Below are 23,171 nucleotides of genomic sequence, written 5' to 3'. Positions count from 1 at the left end.
TTTTGTTTTAGTTTTTGTTCTTAGAAACCTTCAGGAAGTTCCTTTTGGCTGTAGATCCTAAGAGGTTTTGCTGTATCTGGGGAACTGAAAGTCTGGGGCCAAGTTTAGGGTGGATGGGAGTGAGCACTGGGAGGCTGAGAGTGGGTTCTGACTTGCCTATGACCATGCTGAATGCCACCAGCCAAAGCCCACCTGTAGTTAAAGCAAGTTAAATTTGTTGGCACTTGTTACTGCTGTATAGATTCCGCACACCATAGGGGGTTGGGAGGTGGGGTGTGTTTCAGTGAGAGGGTGTGGGAGGAGCTTATTATAGGATACTGGCTTGTGTTGGGTGGTGCGGGGGAGGTTCAAAGAAGGAAGGGCTCACTCTGGATGAATGCTGTCAGAAACTGGAGGATTGTTGTATGATGGCTTATTCCAATAACTTTTATTAGAAAGTGGAGGAACGGAGTGGGCTAAAAGTGTAATTGGTAAAGAAGCAGCAGTTCCTTCAGTTAGCCAAGAGAGGGAGATGTATGGTCATTTTTATGGTTTGCACGGTATTCTTGGTTTTTTGTCTGAGCTCTGACAGGATTATAGCTGGATTTGTTTTTGTCTCATTCCATCACAATCACTGAACAGCCTTGTCTGTTGTTGGGGTTCTGTGAAATTGCTAAAGTAGAGAGCTCTCTAGCAGATGTCACGCCTGCTTTGTTTCTTTTTGAATCAGAGCCCACATTTTCCTTCAGATCTAAAGATATTTGGGGTTTTATAACCTTTAGAATCCCTTCCAATTTTGAAAAACCTAGAGTCATATTTCTAGATGACTTCTGACTGGAAGTCACCCTAAAGGGTATGGAATCTAAGCACATGTCTAAGGTTTCAATCCCACAAGGCACAAACACCCCTGACAAGTAGCCTGACAGAGTGTAACTTACCAGAAATCAAACTCATCTTTCTTCTCTCTGTCCACCCCTTCCCGCCATTTCATTTCCAAAATAAAAATATTGCTCAAATGGGAAGTCTGAGGCATGCTGCAACCACTGAGCAGAGAATCAGTCTTAGAGGTAAGGGAGCTGAAACAAAATGCCCCAGAAAAGTTTGATGATGGAAGGTAGCAGAATATGCCACCCCAAGATATGCCACTTTGGCATAAAAATTATTTTGAACTGAAAGCAACTAAGAACCAGCATTTCTTATCAGCCCAGGGAGGCACCAGAGGAATCTGCAAACAGTCTTTACTCCATTAGTTTCCTCCCACATGTTTACCTGCCCACAATTTGCTGCCCTTGGAAGACTAAAACTACTTTCCTTTGTCCTGTCATTTCTCTGCAAATCTATTGTTCTTTGTTGAAGATGCTACATAAGCTGCAGTTGTAAGCTGCTGCTTTGAGTTATTCTTCATTTAAAGTTTCTCCTGCATGATGTGCATTGCACCTCTTAGCAAACTTTGTTTTTCTCTTGTTAACCAGTCTTTTTGTTAGAGTCTCAGCTGAAAACCTAAAATGGGAAGAGGTAAAGTTTTGCCTCTCTTACAATGAGAAACTCATTGAGAAAGTGTTTTGTAAACTATTTTTTTAAAGTCACAAAAATTCATTTAAAAATTGCTCACCAGGGTTTGGCCCGGTGGCCTAACGGTTAAGTGTGCACGCACCGCTTTGGCAGCCTGGGGTTTGCAGGTTTGGATCCTGGGTGTGGACCTACACACTGCTTGTCCAGCCATGCTGTGGTGGCGTCCCACATACGAAAAGTGGAGGAAGACTGGCACTGATGTTAGCTCAGGGACAATCTTCCTCACACACACACACACAAAAATTGCTCACCAGAATGAAGTAACAACACGTGTAGGGGAGGAAAAATTCTCCTCTACTCTCTTTGGGTCTCTGGCTGACTCTAAGAATTAAACTGACATAAGACAGATTAACAGGAGAAAAGCATACAAATGTTATTGAACTTTTACATGTTCATGTGAGCTTTCACAAGAGAATGAAGAACTGAAGAAGTGACCAGAGCAGGCAGATTTATACCTTTTAGATAAAGAAACAATAAATTTATGAAGAATTGACAAGACAGAGGGGTTTGGGCTATGAGAAGTAAATGGTGAAGAATAACAAGGTTTGTTTATACAGCCTTCTGGACTCTAAATTCCCTATTTCTGGTGATAAGGATGTTCCCCTTCCTCCTGGTATAGGGAGTGTAACTTTCATATGGGAGATTTATCTCCTGCTTTCAGGGAAAACATGCAAGAGGAGGGAAGTTAGAGTGACGTTCTTGCTTCTGAAGTTTACTCAAACTCCTTCAGCTTAAGATATTCAATATGCCAAGGCGCCATATTTTGGGGTAACGTGTCCTGAACCCCATCACCAGCTTCTAGAGGCTACCTGTGTCCCTTGGCTTGTAACACATTTCTCTAACTTCAAGGCCAGTAGCATAGCATCTTCAAATCTTTCTACCTCTGACCTCTGCTTCTGTTATTATGTCTCCTTCTCTATCTCTGACCCTCCTGCTTCTCACCTATAAAGCACCTTGTGATTTCACTGGGTCTACCTGGATAATAGAGGATAATCTCTCCATCTCAGTGTCCTTAGCTAGATCACATCTACAAAGTCCTTTTTGCCATGTAAGATAACATATTCATAGGTTTAAGGAGTAAGGTTGTTGACTTTTTAGGGGAATTATTAGCCTGTCTACCACAGATGCCAAAACTCATATGTGAAAATTTGAGAAGTAACAGGATATTTACATAACTTCAAAGTATCTCCCCACAAGAAACTTACTAATTGCAAAGAGTAAAACAGTAAGTTTATGGTGAAGTATGGTAGATACCATCTTAACCAAGTGATCAAAGTCATAATGGCCAGTAGTGGGATTAATCAACAGCATGTAAGCATGTATCTCTTTATATGATGCACTGAGAAGAACATCATTTCTGAGGCATTCCTGCCAAAAATGAATAATCTGGAAGTAATCATGAGGAAACATCAGATAAACTCAAACTGAGGGACAATCAATAAAATAAGTGGCCTGTACCCTTCAAAAATGTCAATGTGAAATATAAAGAAAGATTTAGGAGTCTTTATATAATATAATAAAAGATACCAAACCCACTTTCAGATGAAAGATAACTAAAGAAAAATGATAGCTGAAACAATGCATGACCTTGGGTATTCTTTTGATATGAAGGATATTATTGGAACAATTCGCAGAATTTGAATAAGGTATATAGATTAGGTAATCATATAATCACATATTTCAAACTCTGTCCACTTCACCCCACCTCCATTAACATTACCATTAAGTCCAAACCTGTATTTTCACCTGAACTTCTGAAATAGTTTCCTAAGTGATCTCCCTTCTTCTACTCTTGCCCTTGTCAAGGCAAACAACCAATAACCATTCTATAGATAGAAGAGACAAGGTGAATTTTACTTGAGCCAGGCTGAGGACTAAAATCCAGGAAGGCGGTCTCCATAAAGGAAGAAAGGATTCTGGAGAAGCATGGGAGGCCCCAGATGGCCTGCTTTCTGCTGGAGTCTCCTGCCTGTCCCATTCTCAGTCTTTGCTCTGAGTGCAGGGGCCTCTTCCAGTCCCTTCAATTAGTTAGTTTATTTCTGCTTTGGGGCTCCTGTGTTCACTATTCCTACTGCTCAGCACCTCTTCCCCCAGCACTCACAGGGCTGTTTCTTTCTTAGTCCTCAAGTCTCAGAAAAACAATCACTTCCTCCAGGAGGCCCTCCCTAACTTTGCCAGCTAAAGTAGTCCCTGCCCACCCTCCCCATTTCTTTCTATAGTATCACCCTATTTATTTCCTATGGCACCACACATTGAACATGCTTGACAAATTAAAGGTGGTAAATTTATTGAGAGTGAATGAATAAGTAAAGATACGAATGCAAGACTGAATAAAAGAAGTAGGGGCCAAGTTTTACACTATTTTAATGCTCCCATAGTGGCTAACACAGGATTGGGTTCATGACTAGTTTCAATAAATACTTAAAATATTTGAATTTTGGAATATTGAGAAGGCACCTTAAAGGTGAGGCATGATTTACGAAAAAAGTATGAATGAAAACTCTATTTTCCTTGAACAAAAAATATCACTTTATCACTGTGATAGACCTCACAATATCATTGTGAAATAGGAGTAAGTATATTTGCTGTGAGAATGCAAGGATACAGCATAAGTGGAAGTGTTTTTTAAACTGTAATAAAAGATATCAAACTCATTGAAAGCTTTATCTTGCAGAATACTGAAACCTTGAGAATCTGTAATTTGCTTAAGATGAATAGAGCCCATTATCAGCAGCACCTGTTCCCAACCCACAGTCTGGTGCTTTTAGTTAAAACTGTTCAAATAATATTATAATAACAGCACCACAAATAAAAACAACACATACACATACACAGTAATAACCCAGTCTTTCACCTTAACAAATCAGCAATTTCAATGTTCCTGATTCTTTCCAGAATGTGTCCACTTTTAACTGCAGTAATAAAATTCGAACGCTTGAAATACTTTTTTCTTCATCCCAGTTTTACAATTGGGTACTGAATTATGTTAAGTCCAATATACTACCCTTTAAGGCATCACTTTAGATGCCTGACCCAGTTCCAGGATCCTCCATCCTGGCTCTCAGAATATGTTTTGCAGATTTCTGGGGGGCTGTATTACACTTTCAAGGAGTCCACATGTTAATACTATTTCCATTGTCATCCTCATCCTCCTCATCATCATAAAACATGATTTCTGGTGTTTGCTCTCATTATCCCACTAGTGCCCAGTGAAGTTTCCTAGAGCCTGCATGACCTGTGATATCCCAACACTAAATACAGAAGGAGATATGAGGATCTAGACATCTTCTACTAAGCCAGACATTAGATTTTTGCATTAAAGAATATCATACTTCTCAATAAAGCTTACTTGGCTTTGTAAACAATACTTATTTTTCATAAAATGTTTTTATATTAACCTATAATTGGTTTATTATTGCTATTATAATGTAAATTAATAAATATATTTTTTGATTTCTCAGTTTCAATCTTCAATGCCATAAGCATTGAGAGATATAACCCGAACAAACAAAAGCTCTTTGAGGTCCTCAATAATTTTCAGCATCTAAAGGCAGCCTGAGGCCAAAAAGCTGGAAACCGTTTCTCTCCCCACTGAACCCGAACCTTGTGGTCCATTTGGTCCAGTATCCACCTGCTCAGCAGGGACCTGAAACCTTAGTCCACACTCAATAACTGAGTACTGACTCCTCGTTTATTGCAGGAACACCCGAGCCAGGCCAGATCCAGATGTATCTTCATCCTTCATCCTTCTTCATCTCAGTTCTAGGCCTGGGGAGCTTTCTGCGTGGTCTGGAAATCTTGGGGGTTGGTTGGAAATGGACCATCAGCTCCTGGGGTCCCTCAGCTGTAACCGTGGGGCTTAACCCTGCCACAGCCTGGTCCCCCTCCCACCTCTCTGGTCCTGCTTCTTCTGTTTCTGACCTCCATTTGTGGTTTTCCCCTCCTCTCTTACATCCTAGTGTATCCTGTTGTCCTCACCCTGAGTCCACAGCGTCTGATGTCAACTCTAGTATCAGGCTGAAGGTGTCTCTCTGATGTTAAAGAGGCATGTTTTCTGCCTGTTACTTTCTCACATTTTCTTCTTGGTTGGGAGCCATGTGGTAGCAATAGTTTCCCTGAGACTCGACCATGCCCCAATGGTTACAAGCAAATGAGTTACTAAAGCAACAGCCTAATGAGGGAGAGATGGTACTGGGGCCTGAAGAGGGTGTCAAGGGGGCTCTGGAGGAGTTTTTCTTATGTGACCAGAGGGAAGGAGGGCCCATTTCTTTCCACGGGGTGCTGTGCTGTGGTAGTCGAGATGGCCACGGCTTCTCTACTCGGCTCTGAGACCAGGGAATTGGTCCTGGTAGGTGTGCTGGGTCGCTGTCCTGTGAAGGATCAGGCCACCCTCAGGCACTGTGACCCCCTGGGCCCCTGTGAATGCTGGGCAAAGGAAGAGGGGGCTGTCATCAGACCCCAGCCTGAAGAAGGGTCTCAGGGGCCCAGAGAAGGGCGAACGGGGACATGTGTAGATGTGCGATCTGTCCCTCATGTTATAGAAGGAAACATCTCCAGCTTCACAGTCCAGGAAGATGCCCACCCGGTAAAGGTTCTCTGTCAGGGGGAGAATCTTATCGGGAGAGGACAGAGCCCGGTACTGGTTTCCAAACATCTCCAAGGTCCAGAAGCCATTCTGAGGAATCAGTAGGGCCTCCCCTTTCCTCTCAACGCTGTCTCTACAAACCCCCACAGCCCACACCATCACGTTTTTGACCTCCACCTCCCAGTAATGTCTCCCTGAGAGGAAGCTCTCCAAGCCCAGGACACAAGGCCGACAGTCAAATCTCTCTGGGTTGTCAGGCACACTCTGCCTGTAGGGGCCCCGTCTCACGCTTCTCTGGTCCTCTGACAGGAAGAGCTCAGGATGAGCAGTGTCCGGGTCCAGGACCACGTCAGCTGCAGAGGAAGTCTCAGGTTAGGCCTGGGGTCTCAGGAGATTGTGCAATTCCTGCTCCCCAGAGAGGTCCCAGAAAGCTGATGGGAGATCCCCCACGTGGCAGCCTTTTCCATGAAGGCCCCTTGATCCCAGATCCCAGGCAGCTCAGAGACTGAGAATTACTGAGTCTGATCTTGTATCTCTTAAGTGACAGGCACTTTGCCTCAGGTAGAGGATAATTGGGGCTCTAAGAAATGCAGAAAGTTTAGCAAATGAGGTGAAATTAATGGCTCCCACTTTCCCTCAACATTCTCAGATCTGCCCCCTTTTCTATTCAAGACATATGATCTCTGAGATTCTCTGTAGTTAGAAACTTTCCCATTAGTCTTAAATGAGCAAAGAGGTCCTAGCCGTCTCCCAAGGAAGCAATTAAGTCTAATTTCTCCCTAAACAGGTTGCTGGGCAGTAAAGGGTCCCTTCATTGGTCCTCTGTGTTCCACCAGTTTAACCAGATGACAACTGATTTAAATGACTAACAAGGGCTCCCTTCACAGGGTAAAAAAGGAGGACAATGTCCCCCAACCTGCTGCCTGAGAGGTGTGTATGGCAAAGGGTAGGGGGAACTATTTCCATCCAGTTTTGCTTTAACAGCATGGGTCTGAAGTCTGCAGCTCTGACCTCTCTGGATGTAGGAAATGCTTCAGACCCTGACATTCTGCAGACTCTCCCATCTACAGTTATTGTTACTTAGTCAATCTACATTGCTATTGTGTAATAATGACTTTCTCCTTTCCCCAAGTTGATATATCTGACTGTGACAATTTTGAAATTCAAAAGAGGAAGGAGGAAAGGTCCGAATGCCATAATAACTAGTAAAGCCTGGATTCTTCAGTGCTTTTAAGCAGAAGGTGACAAATCATAAGATGCAAAGTGCTCATTAGGACCAGGCAAGTGGATTCCCTGCTCTCCCACTTGCCCATCTCCCCTCCCCTCAAAGGCTACACACAAAATATCAGTGTTCTCTTGGAGCAGGAAGGCATTTCTGGCACCAGTCTGTGCACCTCTGAGACAGGCTGGGAGAAGCTTATTGCCTTTCCCACACATAGCTCTTCAACTGTGCAGTCTACACCATCTCCCAGGTTATAAATAGCTAAGCCAGTACTGTCTTCTTTCAAATTAATCCAGGATCCACAGAACAATAGCTACTACAATGTATCCTTTGGGGAGGTCCACTATGAATGGGAGACCTCTATAATTATGGATTAAATTATTCTGAAAAACAAAGTTTGGTGGGAACTAAGCCATAGAATTGATTGAGAGCTGTGGGGATTCCCTGACAGAAGAGCTGGGATCCCGCATTGGGTGGGATACCGCTAGTGAACAAGCCCAGCCCCCTCCTATGCCCAACCAGTTGTGGGCTCCCTTGTTTATATCCTCTAATGTGTCTTGTTGGCTAGAAGTGCGGAGAAACCTCAGGATCTGGGGAAATGTCAGAGGTGCTCACCAGCATGTAAGAGGGTTCTTCTCCATCCTGCAAAGGGACAGAGAGAGAGGTGAGCTTCACGAGATAATGGCTAACCAAGCAGAAGACAAATTGTGCCTGGAGTAGTTCAGGAAATGCTAAACTTACGCAATTCCTCTTCAAGTTGCTCTGAAAAAAATAAACAGAAACAAATGAATGTCCACAATTGAGGAAGTAAGAGAATCTGAGTTTGTATTAAATGATGAAGGACTGGCCCTTTCTATGAACACCACCATCCCCTCTCCCCCCTGCCCAGGGAATTGTCAAGTTACCGGAAATGATATATGATCAGGTGGATGGAGATTATCAGTACTGACTTAGGTTTGCTTTTGTCCAACAATATAGTGCTCCACATAGCCAGGTGAATGGATGCAACATTTGCAGAGTGGAAGCAAGCAAGCTCTGAGGATTCATTCCTAGGATCTGAGAGTTCCAAGCCCTTCCTCTGCCTCTATTCATGTCCTCTCTCTGTTTCCAAGGCCTCTAGCTGTCAGAGCTGTGTCCTTTGTGTGACAGTGAACTCTCCTCCTACTCTTTTACCTTTTATGTGATGTTCTTTCTCTTTTTCACATGTTCTTTCCCCAGTTCCTTACGTGCAATTTCTTTCTCTTCATTTTCAACCTCTTTTTCCCCTGAGAGAATCTCTTTTTCCCTGTGGAGTTTCTTAGAAAGACAGATGATCCCAGCGATGAGGAGGAGCAGAGTAGGCATGATGACAGCCAGGACCACCATCCAGGGAGATGTGCTGGGAGTAAAGGATTCTGAAAAGGGAGCCAGAAAAGTCCCATTTAGTAAGAAAAAGGAGACCCAAAATGAGATCACCCCTCAGGACTCATATCTAAAGAGCTCCCTTAGGTCCCTGCTCTGTTGGCTTCTCTCTCAGAAACCCAGATAGAGAAAGAGTCACCCACAGTGATTGCCAGGGCTGGGGTCCCAGGAGACAAAAAAGCAGAAACACCTGGAGTCACCATGAGAAGGACTAGGGTGAATAAAATCTAACCAGCCGTGCTGGATGACCACGACCATCATCCTGGAACAAGCCACCATCACTTCTTGCCTGGAATATTGCAACGTCCTCCTCCTGCTTCTGCCCACACTCTCTACAGTCTATCCTCAGCACAGCAGCCTAAGTGAGATCGTGTTATTTCTTTTTCTTTTTCTTTTTTTTTTTGTGAGGAAGATCAGCCTTGAGCTAACATCCGTGCTAATCCTCCTCTTTTTGCTGAGGAAGACCCGCTCTGAGCTAACATCTATCGCCAATCCTCCTCCTTTTTTTCCCCAAAGCCCCAGTAGATAGTTGTATGTCATAGTTGCAAATCCTTCTAGTTGCTGTATGTTGGACACGGCCTCAGCATGGCCGGAGAAGCAGTGCGTCAGTGCGCGCCCGGGATCCGAACCCGGGCCGCCAGCAGCAGAGCGCGCGCACTTAACCTCTAAGCCACGGGGCCGGCCCTGTGGTGTTATTTCTTTGCTAAAAACCCTGCAATGTTTCCTATCCCATTCAAACTAAAAGCCAAAGTCCATTTGTGGCCTATATTGACCCATATGATCTGGACGTATTGCTTCTCTGAATTCATCTCCTTCAACACTCCCTGCACTCGATCCATTCAAGCCACACCTGCCTCTTGGGGTTCCTTGAAACTGCCAGACATACTCCTGCCTCAGGCCCTTGGCGTATGCTGTTCCTGCTACCTGGCTTCCTCGGTCCTCAAATATCTGCATGGTTCATTCCTCACTTGCCCAATTGCCATGTTTTACGTGAAGCCTTACCTGACCATCCTGTTTATAATTACAACTCCCCCATAGCACTCTCTATCCTCTCCCTGATTAATTTTTTCTACAGTACTTATCACCATCTGATATAATCCACAGTTTAATTAATGATTTCACTTCTTGTTTAATTACTTCATTTATTGCTTTCTGCCACTCTATAATGTGAGCCCCATGAGGGCAGGGATTATCGAGTATTTTGTCCCATGATTTATCTTCCATTTCCAGAACAGAGCCTTGAACATATATAATGCTTTGTTAAGTATTTGTTGAACGAATTGATGAATGTCTATAGATAGAGAACTTCCCTGCTCTGTCACTTGGGAAATCCCATGGGTAGGAAGGGAGGGATTCAGCAGGCAGCACCTCTGGGTGTAGATAGACACCCACCCACACCACTCTCTGTGGTTTATGATTCTTCTAAATGTTTAAAAATTGCTGCAGGATAAGGACCATAACACAGAAATAATGATCAGATTTACCCTCAGAAGAAAGGCTCTTACCCATGTGTTTTGAGACTATTTGATTTTCCTCTTGTGACAAGGGAAGAGGCCTCAACTCAGCTGCAGCCTCCAGCCCTTCAGAGCCTAGGACACTTCCACCCTATGCCCTTCCCTCCCCAACCCCACTCTAGGCTCCAATCTGTCTGCTGAGGATCCTGCCTCCACACAATGGGCTCCAGAGGGCAGGGAACTCACCTGGAATTAAAATCACAGTTTCCTTCTCCTGGCCAAGCAGGGTGTTGTTGATGGAGCAGGACACGTTCCTCACAGAGAGGTCCCTGATAATCACAGCCACGGTGACCATGAAGAGGCTGTCTGCGTCCACAGTGTAAGCCTCCTCCAGGGCAGGCAAGATCTCACCATAAGGGTCCCTCCAAAACACTTGGGGCTCTGGGTACCACCCTACAGATGTGCACTCCAGCCGGATGCCCCCGTTCTCATGGCCTTTCATTTCAATGAGGGGCTTAGAGCCCAGGCCTGAGGAGAGAGACCAGGGCTCAGATAACAATGCAATGGTGTCTTAGCCAAAGTGTCTTAGAAGAACAGCTCTTAATGGTGAAAGCCAAGGGAAGGGGGGAGAGAGCAAGGGTCCAGCACCCAGAGAAATTTATTACCCATATTCCATGCATTCCTGCAGTACCTCTTCTGTGAAGGGAGGAAGGAAGGAAAGAAAGGAGGGAGGGACAGAGGAAGGAAGGAAGAAGGGAAAGAAGAAAACCTTGATGTTGGAGAACACCAGGAGACCAATATGCCAAATAAATTATGAGATCTCTAAGGAGAAAGGATTACATTGCACTTTTCTTTGTGCTCCTCCTACAGACCACATCACAGTAGCAAGCACCTGCCTCCCAATAAATGTTTGTTGATTCATTCAGCTAGAGGTTTTAATGTTCTCACTTCTGTGAGGGTGTGTCCACTCTGACCTGAAAGAAGCAGGTTCAGGATCACTTTTGGCCCTGGGAGGACTTTTCAGAAGCCTTGGCTTCCTGAAGCTCTAGGTTAATATGGTAAGGACAGAAATCTGCAAGGCTCACAGAATCTTAAGAAACTTTTTCACCTCAAGACCATCACCTTAGGAAACTAACATGAGTGACGAATAGGCAGTGTCTTATTTGTTGATATGAGTAGTGGTTATATGGACTATAATTTGTAATAAGTCAGTAACCTGTACATCAATGTTTTATGAATTTTTCTGTATGTGTATTGTAGTTCACAATAAAATGTTTAATTCTAAAACATGTTACTGAGGACGACCCTCAGAGATCTCCAGGAAGTAAACATAAGAATAATCTGTAGGGATTCAACATTCTCCCCTGTTCAAGGCTACAACTGAGTTCTGTGTGTGCTTCTCAAGAGGGGATGCCCACAGCTAAGCAGGGCAAATCCACTCATTTGGCCTATGGGCAGGAGGAAGCCACCCTCCCTGTGTGAAGGGGACTTTAAGCAAATATCGGCTGGTCTGCCATGGGCCCGAGGTTAGGAGAGAATCTTTCCCAAGAGTCACACTGTGAAAAAGCAATGGAACAAAATGAAACGACACACCTGCCACCATCAGGCGCATGATGGCCTCATCGTAGGATTTGCCTTCTTGGAAATAGCAGTGGTAGATGCCATTTTCATGGGCTGTGATGTTGTGGATGATCAGCCCCATGCTCCCCTTGCTGATCTCTTCCTTCATAAAGGTTGTTCTTCCTCGGTACTCCTCCATCTGCTCCTCTGTCCTCTCTCGCCCGCCCTTATACACAAGCACCGCGGGGGAGAACTGAGACCTGAACCACCGCACCTCCATGTCCTCAGCACTTTTCTCAGGTGACAGGTGGCAGCGTAATGTGCTGTTTCCTCCCACCATGGCCAGGATTGGATCAGCTGGCCCCACGACAGTAAATTGGTCTGTTCCACAAAGGGGTAGAATCAGACAGGGGCACCAGCATCACATATCTAAGACAGGAAAGGAAGTGCACATTCCAGGGCACAGACAAATTCCTTCTCTATTTCTAATTATTCTCTCAAACATATTCTTTCTAAGGCCACAGAGACTCCCTGGACTGAAGATTCTGGGGGCCAGTAGCTGTGGCTGGTCAGCAGCAATAGGTACCTAGTAGGAGTATCTACTGAGGCTGCTGATGTTTCCTGAACAAAACACTGAGAAGCATACACTGAGCACCCCCTACTGACCCTGTGCTCAGAGAGGTGTCCTTCCATTCCCCAATCTAGCACAGTGCTTGGAGTGGAGGATAAATTTGAGCTGTCCCATATGGTGGCAACTAGCTAGTCCCAATGGCAATGTGCTGTAAATGGAAAATACACACAATTTTGAAAATTTATAATAAAAATATTAAATATCTTACTGTTAACATTTTACAATAATTAAAATTTAAATAATAATTTTTGGTTTTGGGAGTTAAACAAAATATATTAAAATTTGTTTCATCAGTTTCTTTTTTACCTTTTTAAATATAACTAAAAATTTTAAAATTGTGTACGCAGCTGGGCTTTGTGGCTCTCATTGCATTTCCATGGGACGCGCTGGTATAAATTCAACGAGCATGTGCAGAAGGAAAGGTTGAGTAAACACAACTGCAGTACTTCTTCAGATTGCAGTGTTTTGCAGACTGAAGTGTTGCTATACTTTCTGAGAAGCTGATAGGAGCTAGTGGCATGGACCCTACCTGAGACCAGTGCAAACAAGCTGAGGAGGAGGAAGATGAGAAGGGAGCCTGGCAGAGAGAAAGGCAGGGAAGCAGCTGGCTCCATAAGCACCAGAGATGAGTCACTCAGGAGGGGCAGGGACCAGACACCTAGGGGCACAGAATGGAGCAATCAGCCAAGGAGACTTGGTACCACAGTTCTGATCGAGGTCAAACTTTCCTGTAATCTGTGTTGGTATCGTCAGCACCCCACTTCGGTCTTAGGCAGCCCCCTTCCTCTCCCGGTTCAGGTGTCTCCCGATAGATTGATTCAGTGAACATTCCATGGAATAAGCCAACAATACAGGGATCAGGAAGGCAGTTTTCCGCCCTCCTCAGCTCACTTCTCTGGCCAGAGTTGAGTTTCTTCAGTTGTCACTTCATACTCTTCCATACCCTCCCTCCCTTCCCTTCCTCCTCCCCGCAAATCAGGCTTTGTGACCTGAGGTAAACCCAGTCATGGAGAGCCTCCCCAAGAGGAAGCTTCCCCTCTCCCGCCTTTCTCCCATCAGGTTCCCTTCCTCTACTTACCGCCCCACCTGCACCGCAGAGCTGTGGCGCTTCCCCTCCCTTTCCTACCGTCTAGAATTAACTTCTTGGGTTTCTTTTCTCCTCTGACGCTTAAATGATGATTTTCCACGATCCCTCTTCTCTTTAACCCGCTCCTGGGCACAGTCACAACCGGAGAATACACTATCTGGAAAGCAGAGAAGAAAACTTTCTTACTTTCCCATTAGTTGCAGTGCGAGGGGCTGTGGGACCTGAGACCCGGTCCACTCTGTGACCGCTAAGTCCGAATATTTCCAGAGTGGTTTAGAGCTCAGGATTGGTCGGCTGTGGGTCAGCCAGCCAATAGTATCCCTGAGACTGCTGTCTCATCAGTTACTAAGCAAAATACACAGAAAGTTTGAGAATTAAAATCCCACAGCTGCGAATAGGCTTTTGAGATGATTTAGCCTTTTTATTTACTTTTTCTGTCTTCAGAAGCAAGATATTTTTCTTTATTTTTGCAAAACCTTGAGATTCCCCGCGCGTTTTGGCCGTTGCGGCTAACCAGGAGAGGCCTCTGAGTGTAGAAGTGTGTATGTAATAGAGGATGGGGTTGGGGGTGGGGGTGGGGATTAGGTAAACATAAACAACCTGCTTTCCAAAGCCTGAGAGATCTTGTTCAAGTTTTTCTGATTGTGGGGGCAGTGGAAAGATAAGGGGGGACACAGGGAGGGGTTGGAGGGGTAGAGAACGAAGCAAGACAGCAGCCGCAGTGGTAGACTGTAGACCGTGTTATTCATTCAAAAACCATTGAGGGCGAGATGCTGAGGATACTGAGAGGAAAAACCCCTTTCTCTCTCAGGGAGGTGGCATTCTAGTGGGGACAGGAAGATGGCAGCAAACAAAGACTTTCTAGTTGGGCTTCATCCTCTGCCAGTAGATGGACTGGTTGAATCCAACACCCCCCTACACCCACACAATGCTCCCCTCCCATGCCCCACAGACCCCAATCAGACCATTGTAAAGATTTCTTCTAGAATAATCTTCCTGAGACACATTTCTTCACATTTCCCTCAAGAGCCTAAATGTTTCCCCTGGAGGCCCTCAATTCCTTTCTCTGTTTTTAAATGTTTGAATTTTTAAAAATTATTTTATTGAGGTCATATTGGTTTACATCGTTGTGTGATTTCAGGTGTACATGATTATATATCTGTTTCTGTATAGACTGCATCGTGCTCACCACCAATAGTTTAGTTTTTATCCATCACCATACATATTTGCCCTTTTACCCTTTTCACCTACACTCCCTACCCTCTTCCTCTCTGGTAACTATTAATCTGTTCTCCTTATCCATGTGTTTGTTTATCTTCCACATATGAGTGAAATCATATGGTGTTTGTCTTTCTCTGTCTGGCTAATTTCGCTTAACATGATAGCCTCGAGGTCCCTCTATGTTATTGCAAGTGGGACAATTTTGTCTTTTTTATGGCTGAGTAGTATTCCATTGTGTATATACACCACATCTTCTTCATCCATTCATCGGTTGATGGGCACTTGAGTTGCTTCCACATCTTGGCTATTGTGAATAATGCTGCAATGAACATAGGGGTGCATAGATCTCTTTGTATTGTTGATTTCAAGTTCTTTGGATAAATACCCAGTAGTGGGATAGCTGGATTGTATGGTATTTCTATTTTTAATTTTTTGAGACATCTCCATAATGTTTTCCATAGTGGCTGCATCAGTTTGCATTCCCACCAGCAGTGAATGAGGGTTCCCTTTTCTCCACATCCTCTCCAAAACTTATTTCTTGTCTTGTTAATTACAGCCATTCTGACGGGTGTGTGGTGATATCTCATTGTAGTTTTGATTTGCATTTCCCCGGTAATTAGTGGTGTTGAACATCTTTTCATGTGCCCGTTGGCTGTCTGTATATCTTCTTTGGAGAAATGTCTATTCATATTCTCTGCCCATTTTTTGATCTGGTTGTTTGTTTTTTGGCTGTTGAGTTGTATGAATTCTTTATATATTTTGGAATTAACCTCTTGTTGGATATAAGATTTGCAAATATTTTTTCCCAGTTGGTAGGTTTTTTCATTTTGCTCATGGCTTCCTTTGCCTTGCAGCAGATTTTTAGTCTAATGTAGTCCCACTTGTTTTTTTTTTTTCTTTTATTTCTCTTGCCTGAGTAGATATGGTATTTGAAAAGATGCTGCTAACACCAATGTCAAAGAGTGTACTGCCTATATTTTCTTCTAGGAGTTTTATGGTTTTGGGTCTTACATTCAAGTCTTTAATCCATTTTGAGTTAATTTTTGTGTGTGGTGTAAGATAATGGTCTACTTTCATTCTTTTGCATGTGGCTGTCCAGTTTTTCCAATACCATTTATTGAAGAGACTTTTCTTTCTCCATTGTATGTTCTTGGCCGCTTTGTCAAAGATTAGCTGCCCACATATGTGTGGTTTTATTTCCGGGATCTCAATTCTGTTCCATTGATCTATGTGTCTGTTTCTGTGCTAGTACCATGCTGTTATGATTACTATAACTTTGTAGTATATTTTGAAGTTAGGAATAGTGATGCCTCCAGCTTTGTTCTTTTTTCTCAAGGTTGCTTTGGCTCTTTGGGGTCTTTTGTTGTTCCATATAACTTTTAGGATTGTTTGTTCTATTTCCATGAAGAATGTCTTTGGGATTCTGATTGGGATCACATTGACTCTTACATTGCTTTAGGTAATATGGATGTTTTAACTATATTTATTCTTCCAATACACGAGCATGGACTATCTTTCCATTTCTTTATGTCATCTTCGATTTCTTTCAATAATGTCTTATGGTTTTCCATGTATAGGTCTTTCACTTCCTTGGTTAAAGTTTATTCGTAGATATTTTCTTCTTTTTGTTGCTGTCGTAAGTGGGGTTGTACTCTTGACTTCTCTTTCTACTAATTCATTATTAGTGTATAGAAATGCAACTGATTTTTGCAAGTCGAATTTGTACCCCGAAACTTTGCTGTAGTTGTTGATTATTTCTAATACTTTTCTGGTGGATTCTTTAGGATTTCTATATGTAGAATCTTGTTGATGGCAAACAGCAAGAGTTTCACTTCTTCCTTTCCAGTTTGGATATCTTTTTTTTCTGGATAATTGCTCTGACCAAACCCTCCAGTAGTATGTTGAATAGGAGTGGTGAGAGTGGGCAACCTTGTCTTTTTCCTGTTCTCAGAGGGATGGCTTTCAGTTTTTCACCATTTAGTATGCTGTTGGCTGTGGGTTTGTTATATATGGCTTTTATTATGTTGAGGTACTTTCTTTCTATACCCATTTATTGTGAGTTTTTTTCATAAATGGATGTTGGATCTTCTCAAATGCTTTCTCTGCACTATTGAGATGATCATGTGATTTTTGTTCCTCATTTTGTTAATATGGTGTACCACATTGATTGATTTGCAGATGTTGAACCATCTCTGTGTCCCTGGTATAAATCCCACTTGATCATGGTGTATGATCCTTTTAATGTCTTGCTGTATTCTATTTGCCAATATTTTGTTGAGGCATTTTGCATCTATGTTCATCAGTGATATTGGCCTGTAGTTTTCCTTCTTTGTGTTGTCCTTGTCTGGTTTTGGTATTAGGGTAATGTTACTCTCATAGAATGAGTTAGGAAGCGTTCCATATTCTTCAATTTTTTGGAATAGTTTGAGAAGGATAGGTATTAAATCTTCTTTGAATGTTTGGTAGAATTCTCCAGAGAAGCCATCTGTCCTGGACTTTTGTTTTTTTGGAGGTTTTTGATTACTCTTTCAATCTCTTTACTTGTGATTGGTCTATTCAGATTCTCTGTTTCTTCTTGATTCAGTTTTGGGAGGTTGTATGTGTCTAAGAGTTTATCCATTTCTTCTAGATTGTCCAATTTGGTGGCACATAGTTTTTCATAGTACTCTCTCATAATCCTTTGTATTTCTGTGGTATCTGTTGTAATTTCTCCTCTTTCATTTTTAACTTTATTTATTTGAGGCTTCTCTCTTTTTTTCTTAGTAAGTCTGGCTAAGGGTTTGCCAATTTTGTTTATCTTCTCAAAGAACCAGCACTTAGTTTCATTAATCCTTTATATTGTTTTTTTTAGTCTCTATTTCTGCTCTAATTTTTATTATTTATCTCCTTCTACTGACTTTGGACTTTGTTCTTCTTTTTCTAGTTCTGTTAGGTGTAGTTTAAGATTACTTATTAGAGATTTTTCTTGTTTGTTGAGGTAGGCCTATATTGCTATAAATTTTCTCTCTTAACTCCGCATTTGCTGCATCCCATGAGAGTTGGTATATTGTGTTTTCATTTTGATCTGTCTCCAGGTATTTTTTTATTTCTCCTTTTATTTCTTCAAAGGAGCATGCCTGTTCAGTAGCATGTTGTTTAGTCTTCACATTTTTGTGACTTTCTCAGCCTTTTTCTTGTCATTGATTTCTAATTTCATAACATTGTGCTTGGAAAAGATGCTTGATGTGATTTCAATCTTTCTAAATTTATTGAGGCTTGACTTGTTTCCCAACATATGGTCTATCTTTGAGAATGTTCCATGTGCACTTGATAAGAATGTGTATTCTTCTGGTTTTGGTTGGAACGTTCTATATATATCTATTAAGTCTGCCTGGTCTAATGTTTCATTTAAGGCCACTATTTCCTTGTTGACTTTCTGTCTGGATTATCCATTGATGTAAGTGTGGTGCTGTGGTCCCCTACTATTATTGTGTTGCTGTCAATTTCTCCCTTTAGATCTGTTAATAGTTGGTTTATATACTTTGGTGCTCCTGTGTTAGGTGTATATATGTTCATAAGTGTTATTTCCTCTTGGCAGAATATCCTTTTTATCATTATATACTGCCCCTCTTCATTTCTCATTGTATTTTTTATCTTGAAGTCTGCTTTGTCTGATATAAGTAGGCCAACATCTGATTTCTTTTGCTTGCTGTTTGCTTGGAGTATCATCTTCCATCACTTCACTCTAAGCCTATGTTTATCTTTAGATCTGAGATGTGTTTCCTGGAGGCAGCAAATTGTTTCTTTTCCCTTGTATTTCTGACTGCCATTTCAGTTTGGAGGTTTTCTGTGATGGTTTTCTCATTTTTCTCTTTATTTATGATTTGTAGCTCTGCTCTGATTTTTTGTTTAGTGGTTACCATGAGGTTTGTATAAAAGATCTCATAGAAGAGATAGTCCATTTTTTGATTGCCTCTTATCTCCATTAGCCTAAGCAAGCTCCCTCCCCTTCCTCTTCCCCTTCTGAGTTATTGATGTCACAAATTGTTCTTTTCTGTGTTGTAAGCTTGTGACTAAATTGAAGTATTTATAGGTATTTTTGATGCTTTCTTTCCCTTTGTTTTTTATGTTATAATGAAGTGTTTACTGACCTATTCTGATATAGAGCTGCAATTTTCTGATTCTATTTATTTATCTCCTTGCTGAAGGTATTGTAAACCTTTGCTTTTTAGTTTCAGATGAAAAGGCTCCTTTCAACATTTATTGTAAGGTAGGCCTAGTGGTGATTAACTCCCTCAGCTTTTGTCTATCTGGGAAAGCTTTTATTTCTCCATCATATCTGAAGGATAGTTTCACTGGATAGAGTATTCTTGTCTGAAAGTTTTTGTCTTTCAGTATTTTGAATATATTATCCTATTCTCTCCTAGCCTGTAAGGTTTCCTCTGAGAAATCTGCTGAAAGCCTCATAATGGTTCCTTTTTTAGTTTATTTTCTTCTGCTTTCTTCTCTTAATACTTTTTCTTTTTATTGACTTTTTCCAGTTTTAATATTATACGCCTCAGAGAAAGTCTTTTTGTATTGATGTAATTAGGAGTTCTATTGGCTTCATGTACTTGTAAGTCCAGTTCCTTCCCCAGGTAGTTCTCAGCTATTATTTCTTTGAACAAGCTCTCTGCCCCGTCTCTCCCTCTTCTCCCTCTGGAATGGAATATCTATAATCCTTATGTTGCTTTTCTTAATTGAGTGAAATATTTCAGAAGAATTTCTTCATTTCTTAAAAATCTTACTTCTCTCTCCTCCTCCACCTGAAGCTTTTCTATATTTCTATCCTCTAAATCACTAATTCTCCTGCCTAATGCCAGCTCTATTAGTTATGGATTCTAGATTATTTTTTATCTCATTAATTGTGTTCTTCATATCCAGAATTTCTGTTTGATTTTTTTTTTTTTTTTTTAGAGTTTGAGTCTCTTTGGTGAAGTATTCCTTCTGCTTATCAGTTTTATTCCTGAGCTCATTGAACCGTCTTTCTGAGTTTTCTTTTAACTCATTGAGTTTCTTTCTGATAACTATTTTGAATTCTCTGTCATTTAGATTGTAAATTTCTGTCACTTCAGGATTGGTTTCTGGAGACTTGTCATTTTCGTTCTACTTTGAAGTGTCAATTTAGTTCTTCATGGTATTTGATGAATTGATCCTTTGCTGGTGCATTTGTGGTAGTATCAGCTCACAGATTCCACCTGCTAATGCTGGGGGGTGCAGGAGCTGTGTTTTGTGATCCTGCCCCTTCTGCTGGATGTTGTGCTGGTAGAGCTTCTCTGCGTTTGTGTGCTGGCTGCAAGTGCTTGGCAGGTCATGAACTCATGTGCAGCCAGAGCCTTTGTGCTCTGTGGCAGGTGGCTCTCATGTGGGACTGCCATGCTTGGCAGGGGACCATCTGAGCTGCTGTGCTAGGCCGGACGGGAGGGATGCTTACTTTTGCACACAGGCCAGCTCTGCACTTGTGGGCAGTTTGGCTGAGCTACTGTGCTTGGTGGTCTTTCACGGGGGCTGAGCCACACCACTGGGTGGGGAGGGTTGCCATGGGTGGGGCTGCTGAAGCATGGTCAGTGCTCCATGGGTGGGCTACCACTCCAAAAGCATTCGTGCACAGGTTGGGCTGCCCCCACCTCCTCTTACGCTGGCCACTAGACCCATGACTTAGATCACTCCTGCCAGGGAGAGGGTGGGGTCCACTCACTTAGTTTCACCACTTCCCAGGGATCCAGGCTCTCCACTTCAGATGTATGGCTGAGTGGATCTCTCAGACATCCTACTGTGCTGTGTAGGGAATCCTCTGTAAGTTAATGAATGTCTGTTTACTTGTAACTTAGAGAGGAAAGACAAAGGGAACAACACATTCTGCCATGATGCTGACATCACTCCCTCCAATTCCTTTCTGATTCAATTCAAAACTGTGCAATTAATACACTAACAATGGTTCCACAGTTTCCTCTGAGGACTGGGTTGCTCTTGGGAAGGAACAGGAGAGAGGGTTGTGAGAGTCTAAGAGCCTGTCCTACAGCCTCTGTCTGAAGAAAATAAGACCCAGGGTTTCTGGAGGAGTTTGTGCCAGAAGTATCCAGTGAAACTAGGCCTCAACCCCTGTGGTAGCTAGCCAGAGCCAGAGGGAAACACATGTGTTCTGAGCATGAAGAGGACCCATTTCCCACCAGGTAGGTTACCTGGAGACGATTTCCAACTGGAATGTCCCACTTAGTATCATGACACCCTGACCCAATCATTCTCTGTCCTGAGAGGAATAAATATAGAGGGTGTGTTCCTTCTGTAACCACGGGCCCTCTAGTACCAGTTGAACTGACCCAATCTTATAATAGAGGAAGTAAGATGTTTTTCAGGAACTGAGACCCTTCATCCAGTTCAGGCCAGTTGAGACCGCCAACCTGTCAACTGGGCCTGCACAAATGCCCAATAAATGAGTTTTTGATGTCAAAGGGCCGAAAACTCCATCCTCAGATTATGCTAACACCACTATTTTGTGAACATGTGTCCTATGAAGAGCCATGAAGCTTGACTACGCTTGCACAGACCATCAATCACCTCAATTTTCCTTACCTCCAATCACCTATGTCCACATTTCAGAATGACCTCCCCTTCATCTTGTAAATTTTTCCCCAAGCCCTGGATTGGGCAGACAGATCTGAGAGCATATTCCCCTGTCCTCTGCAGATCGATCTGGCAATGAAGCTTTTTTCTTTCCTGAAAAGCTGATGTCATATTAATTGTTTTTTTTATGCACATGGGTGGGAGAACTACAATTTTGTGTGGTAATTCTTCCTTTGAGTCACCCCCAACAGTGGATTCCTTCCAGGAGAAGCCAAGACATCTCGGCACACAAAAGACATTCTTACTGTGTTTTGTTCAAATTCCAAATTACTGCCTCATGGAATCAACGAGCATAGTAAAATGGTGGTGTGAAGTTGCTAATTTTCAGGACTGCAGCAATAGTAGCCAGTACATTTACCTCATCACAAGAGAACAAAATTTCCCAGAGCACACAGCGTGAATAACACTGGGCCCCCAAAGGCACTGGAACCAAGGATGTGAAAGTTGCCCAAACTCTCTCAATCTTGAACCCTTCTCTCTGCACATCTGCTTTTGTCTAATCTCTCTGCAGATCACCTTCCTTTTGCTTCTCTAGACAACACTGTGCATAGAAAATGCCTTCCCACAGCTCCCATGCATATCTGCCACTAATCAGGTATAACTGGTTACATGTCGCCAAGCCACTCGATCAAAATGTGCAAGGTATTCCCTCTGGCCTAGTCTGGGTCAGATGTCCATCCCAGGTCCAGTCTATGTCAGGAGGCTGTGGTGCCACACTTATATGGACATGTATTTGAGGGATAGGAAGTCATCTCTGCTAAATGGATGTGAGTGGGATGAGGGCAGGCAGGTCTTAACAGGCATTCACTATATTCTCAGAGGCAAAGACATAAAAAAATGCTGTTGACGCCCAACCCCATAGCCCGTTGGTCCACTTCAGGTAGACAGTTTCCTGCAAGGTAACAATTTCCCAGGTGCCTGCCTTTCTTCTTCTCCACTGAGAGCTTTCTCTAACACCAATGATACTTGGTACTTTGCATACACACAGCCCAACTTGGAAGTGTAAGAGAGTTAACACCCCAGGGGTAACCTTCAACCAATAGAGGATGGGAGTTGTGGAAGAATGGCCCAGGCTCCCCATCCCTGGTAGGTGGATTCTGAGGTATAGCCTACAATTTCACGTGGTTTCTCAATGTCCTGTATGAGACAGAGCCCAGGTGCCCACATGATAACCAAAATCAACGTACCCTCTACGCCATTTTTCACTTAGTTGGCTTTTGTCCTTTTATTTATTTCCAAACTTGGGTTTTCTAGGATGACTTCCCAAATAAACTAACTGAACACAAGTCCTTCACTCAGAGTCAGCCTTTGGGGAACCCAAACTAAGAGATGGGATTAGGTAGAAATTTCATCAAACATTGTATCCAACAGTGAGAATTATCTTTTTTGGAGAAGTACACTCTAACATATATACCTGAGTGTAGTAGGTGAACAAAGGACTACAGATGAAATTTCCAAAATTTCACAGGCATCTCTAATCATGGAAGCCTCTAGTCTATACAGGGGCCTACCAGGATGGAGGTCTACTCCTCCTTCAGAGTGAGTGAGGCTGTGACTATGATAAGTGTAATAGACTAAATAGTCCACACCATCATTTCTGCAACCTGTGAATATGATACATTACTTGGCAAAACGAATCTTGTGGGTGGAATTTGGATTTTGAACCTTAAAGTAGGGAGATTATCCAAGAATCTTAAGAAAATTATCCTTTATTATCTGGGTGGACTCACTCTAATCACTTCTTAAAAGTGGAAGAAGGCAGAAGAGTCAAAGAGATTCAATGTAAGAAAAACCAAGAGAGGTCCAAAGATTTAAGG

The 23,171-nt window shown here is 42.6% G+C and overlaps 1 protein-coding gene across 1 annotated transcript; it reads right to left on the bottom strand.

The window, feature by feature from the left end:
- Positions 1 to 4,908: 4,908 nt before the first annotated feature.
- Positions 4,909 to 13,102, bottom strand: LOC101404616 (butyrophilin subfamily 2 member A2). The gene is given in 8 exon segments (XM_087437852.1): positions 4,909 to 6,489; positions 7,974 to 8,000; positions 8,100 to 8,120; positions 8,430 to 8,442; positions 8,532 to 8,752; positions 10,460 to 10,741; positions 11,807 to 12,154; positions 12,934 to 13,102. Coding segments are annotated over 8 exon segments (1,620 nt in total). The 5' UTR covers positions 13,019 to 13,102; the 3' UTR covers positions 4,909 to 5,866.
- Positions 13,103 to 23,171: the final 10,069 nt, after the last annotated feature.

The sequence above is a fragment of the Ceratotherium simum genome, chromosome 13 (assembly GCF_057802395.1).
Source record: "Ceratotherium simum simum isolate JZ-2026a chromosome 13, ASM5780239v1, whole genome shotgun sequence".
Lineage (NCBI taxonomy): Eukaryota > Metazoa > Chordata > Mammalia > Perissodactyla > Rhinocerotidae > Ceratotherium > Ceratotherium simum.
Note: the sequence above shows the minus strand (reverse complement) of the source record. Positions and strands in the feature narration are given on the sequence as shown.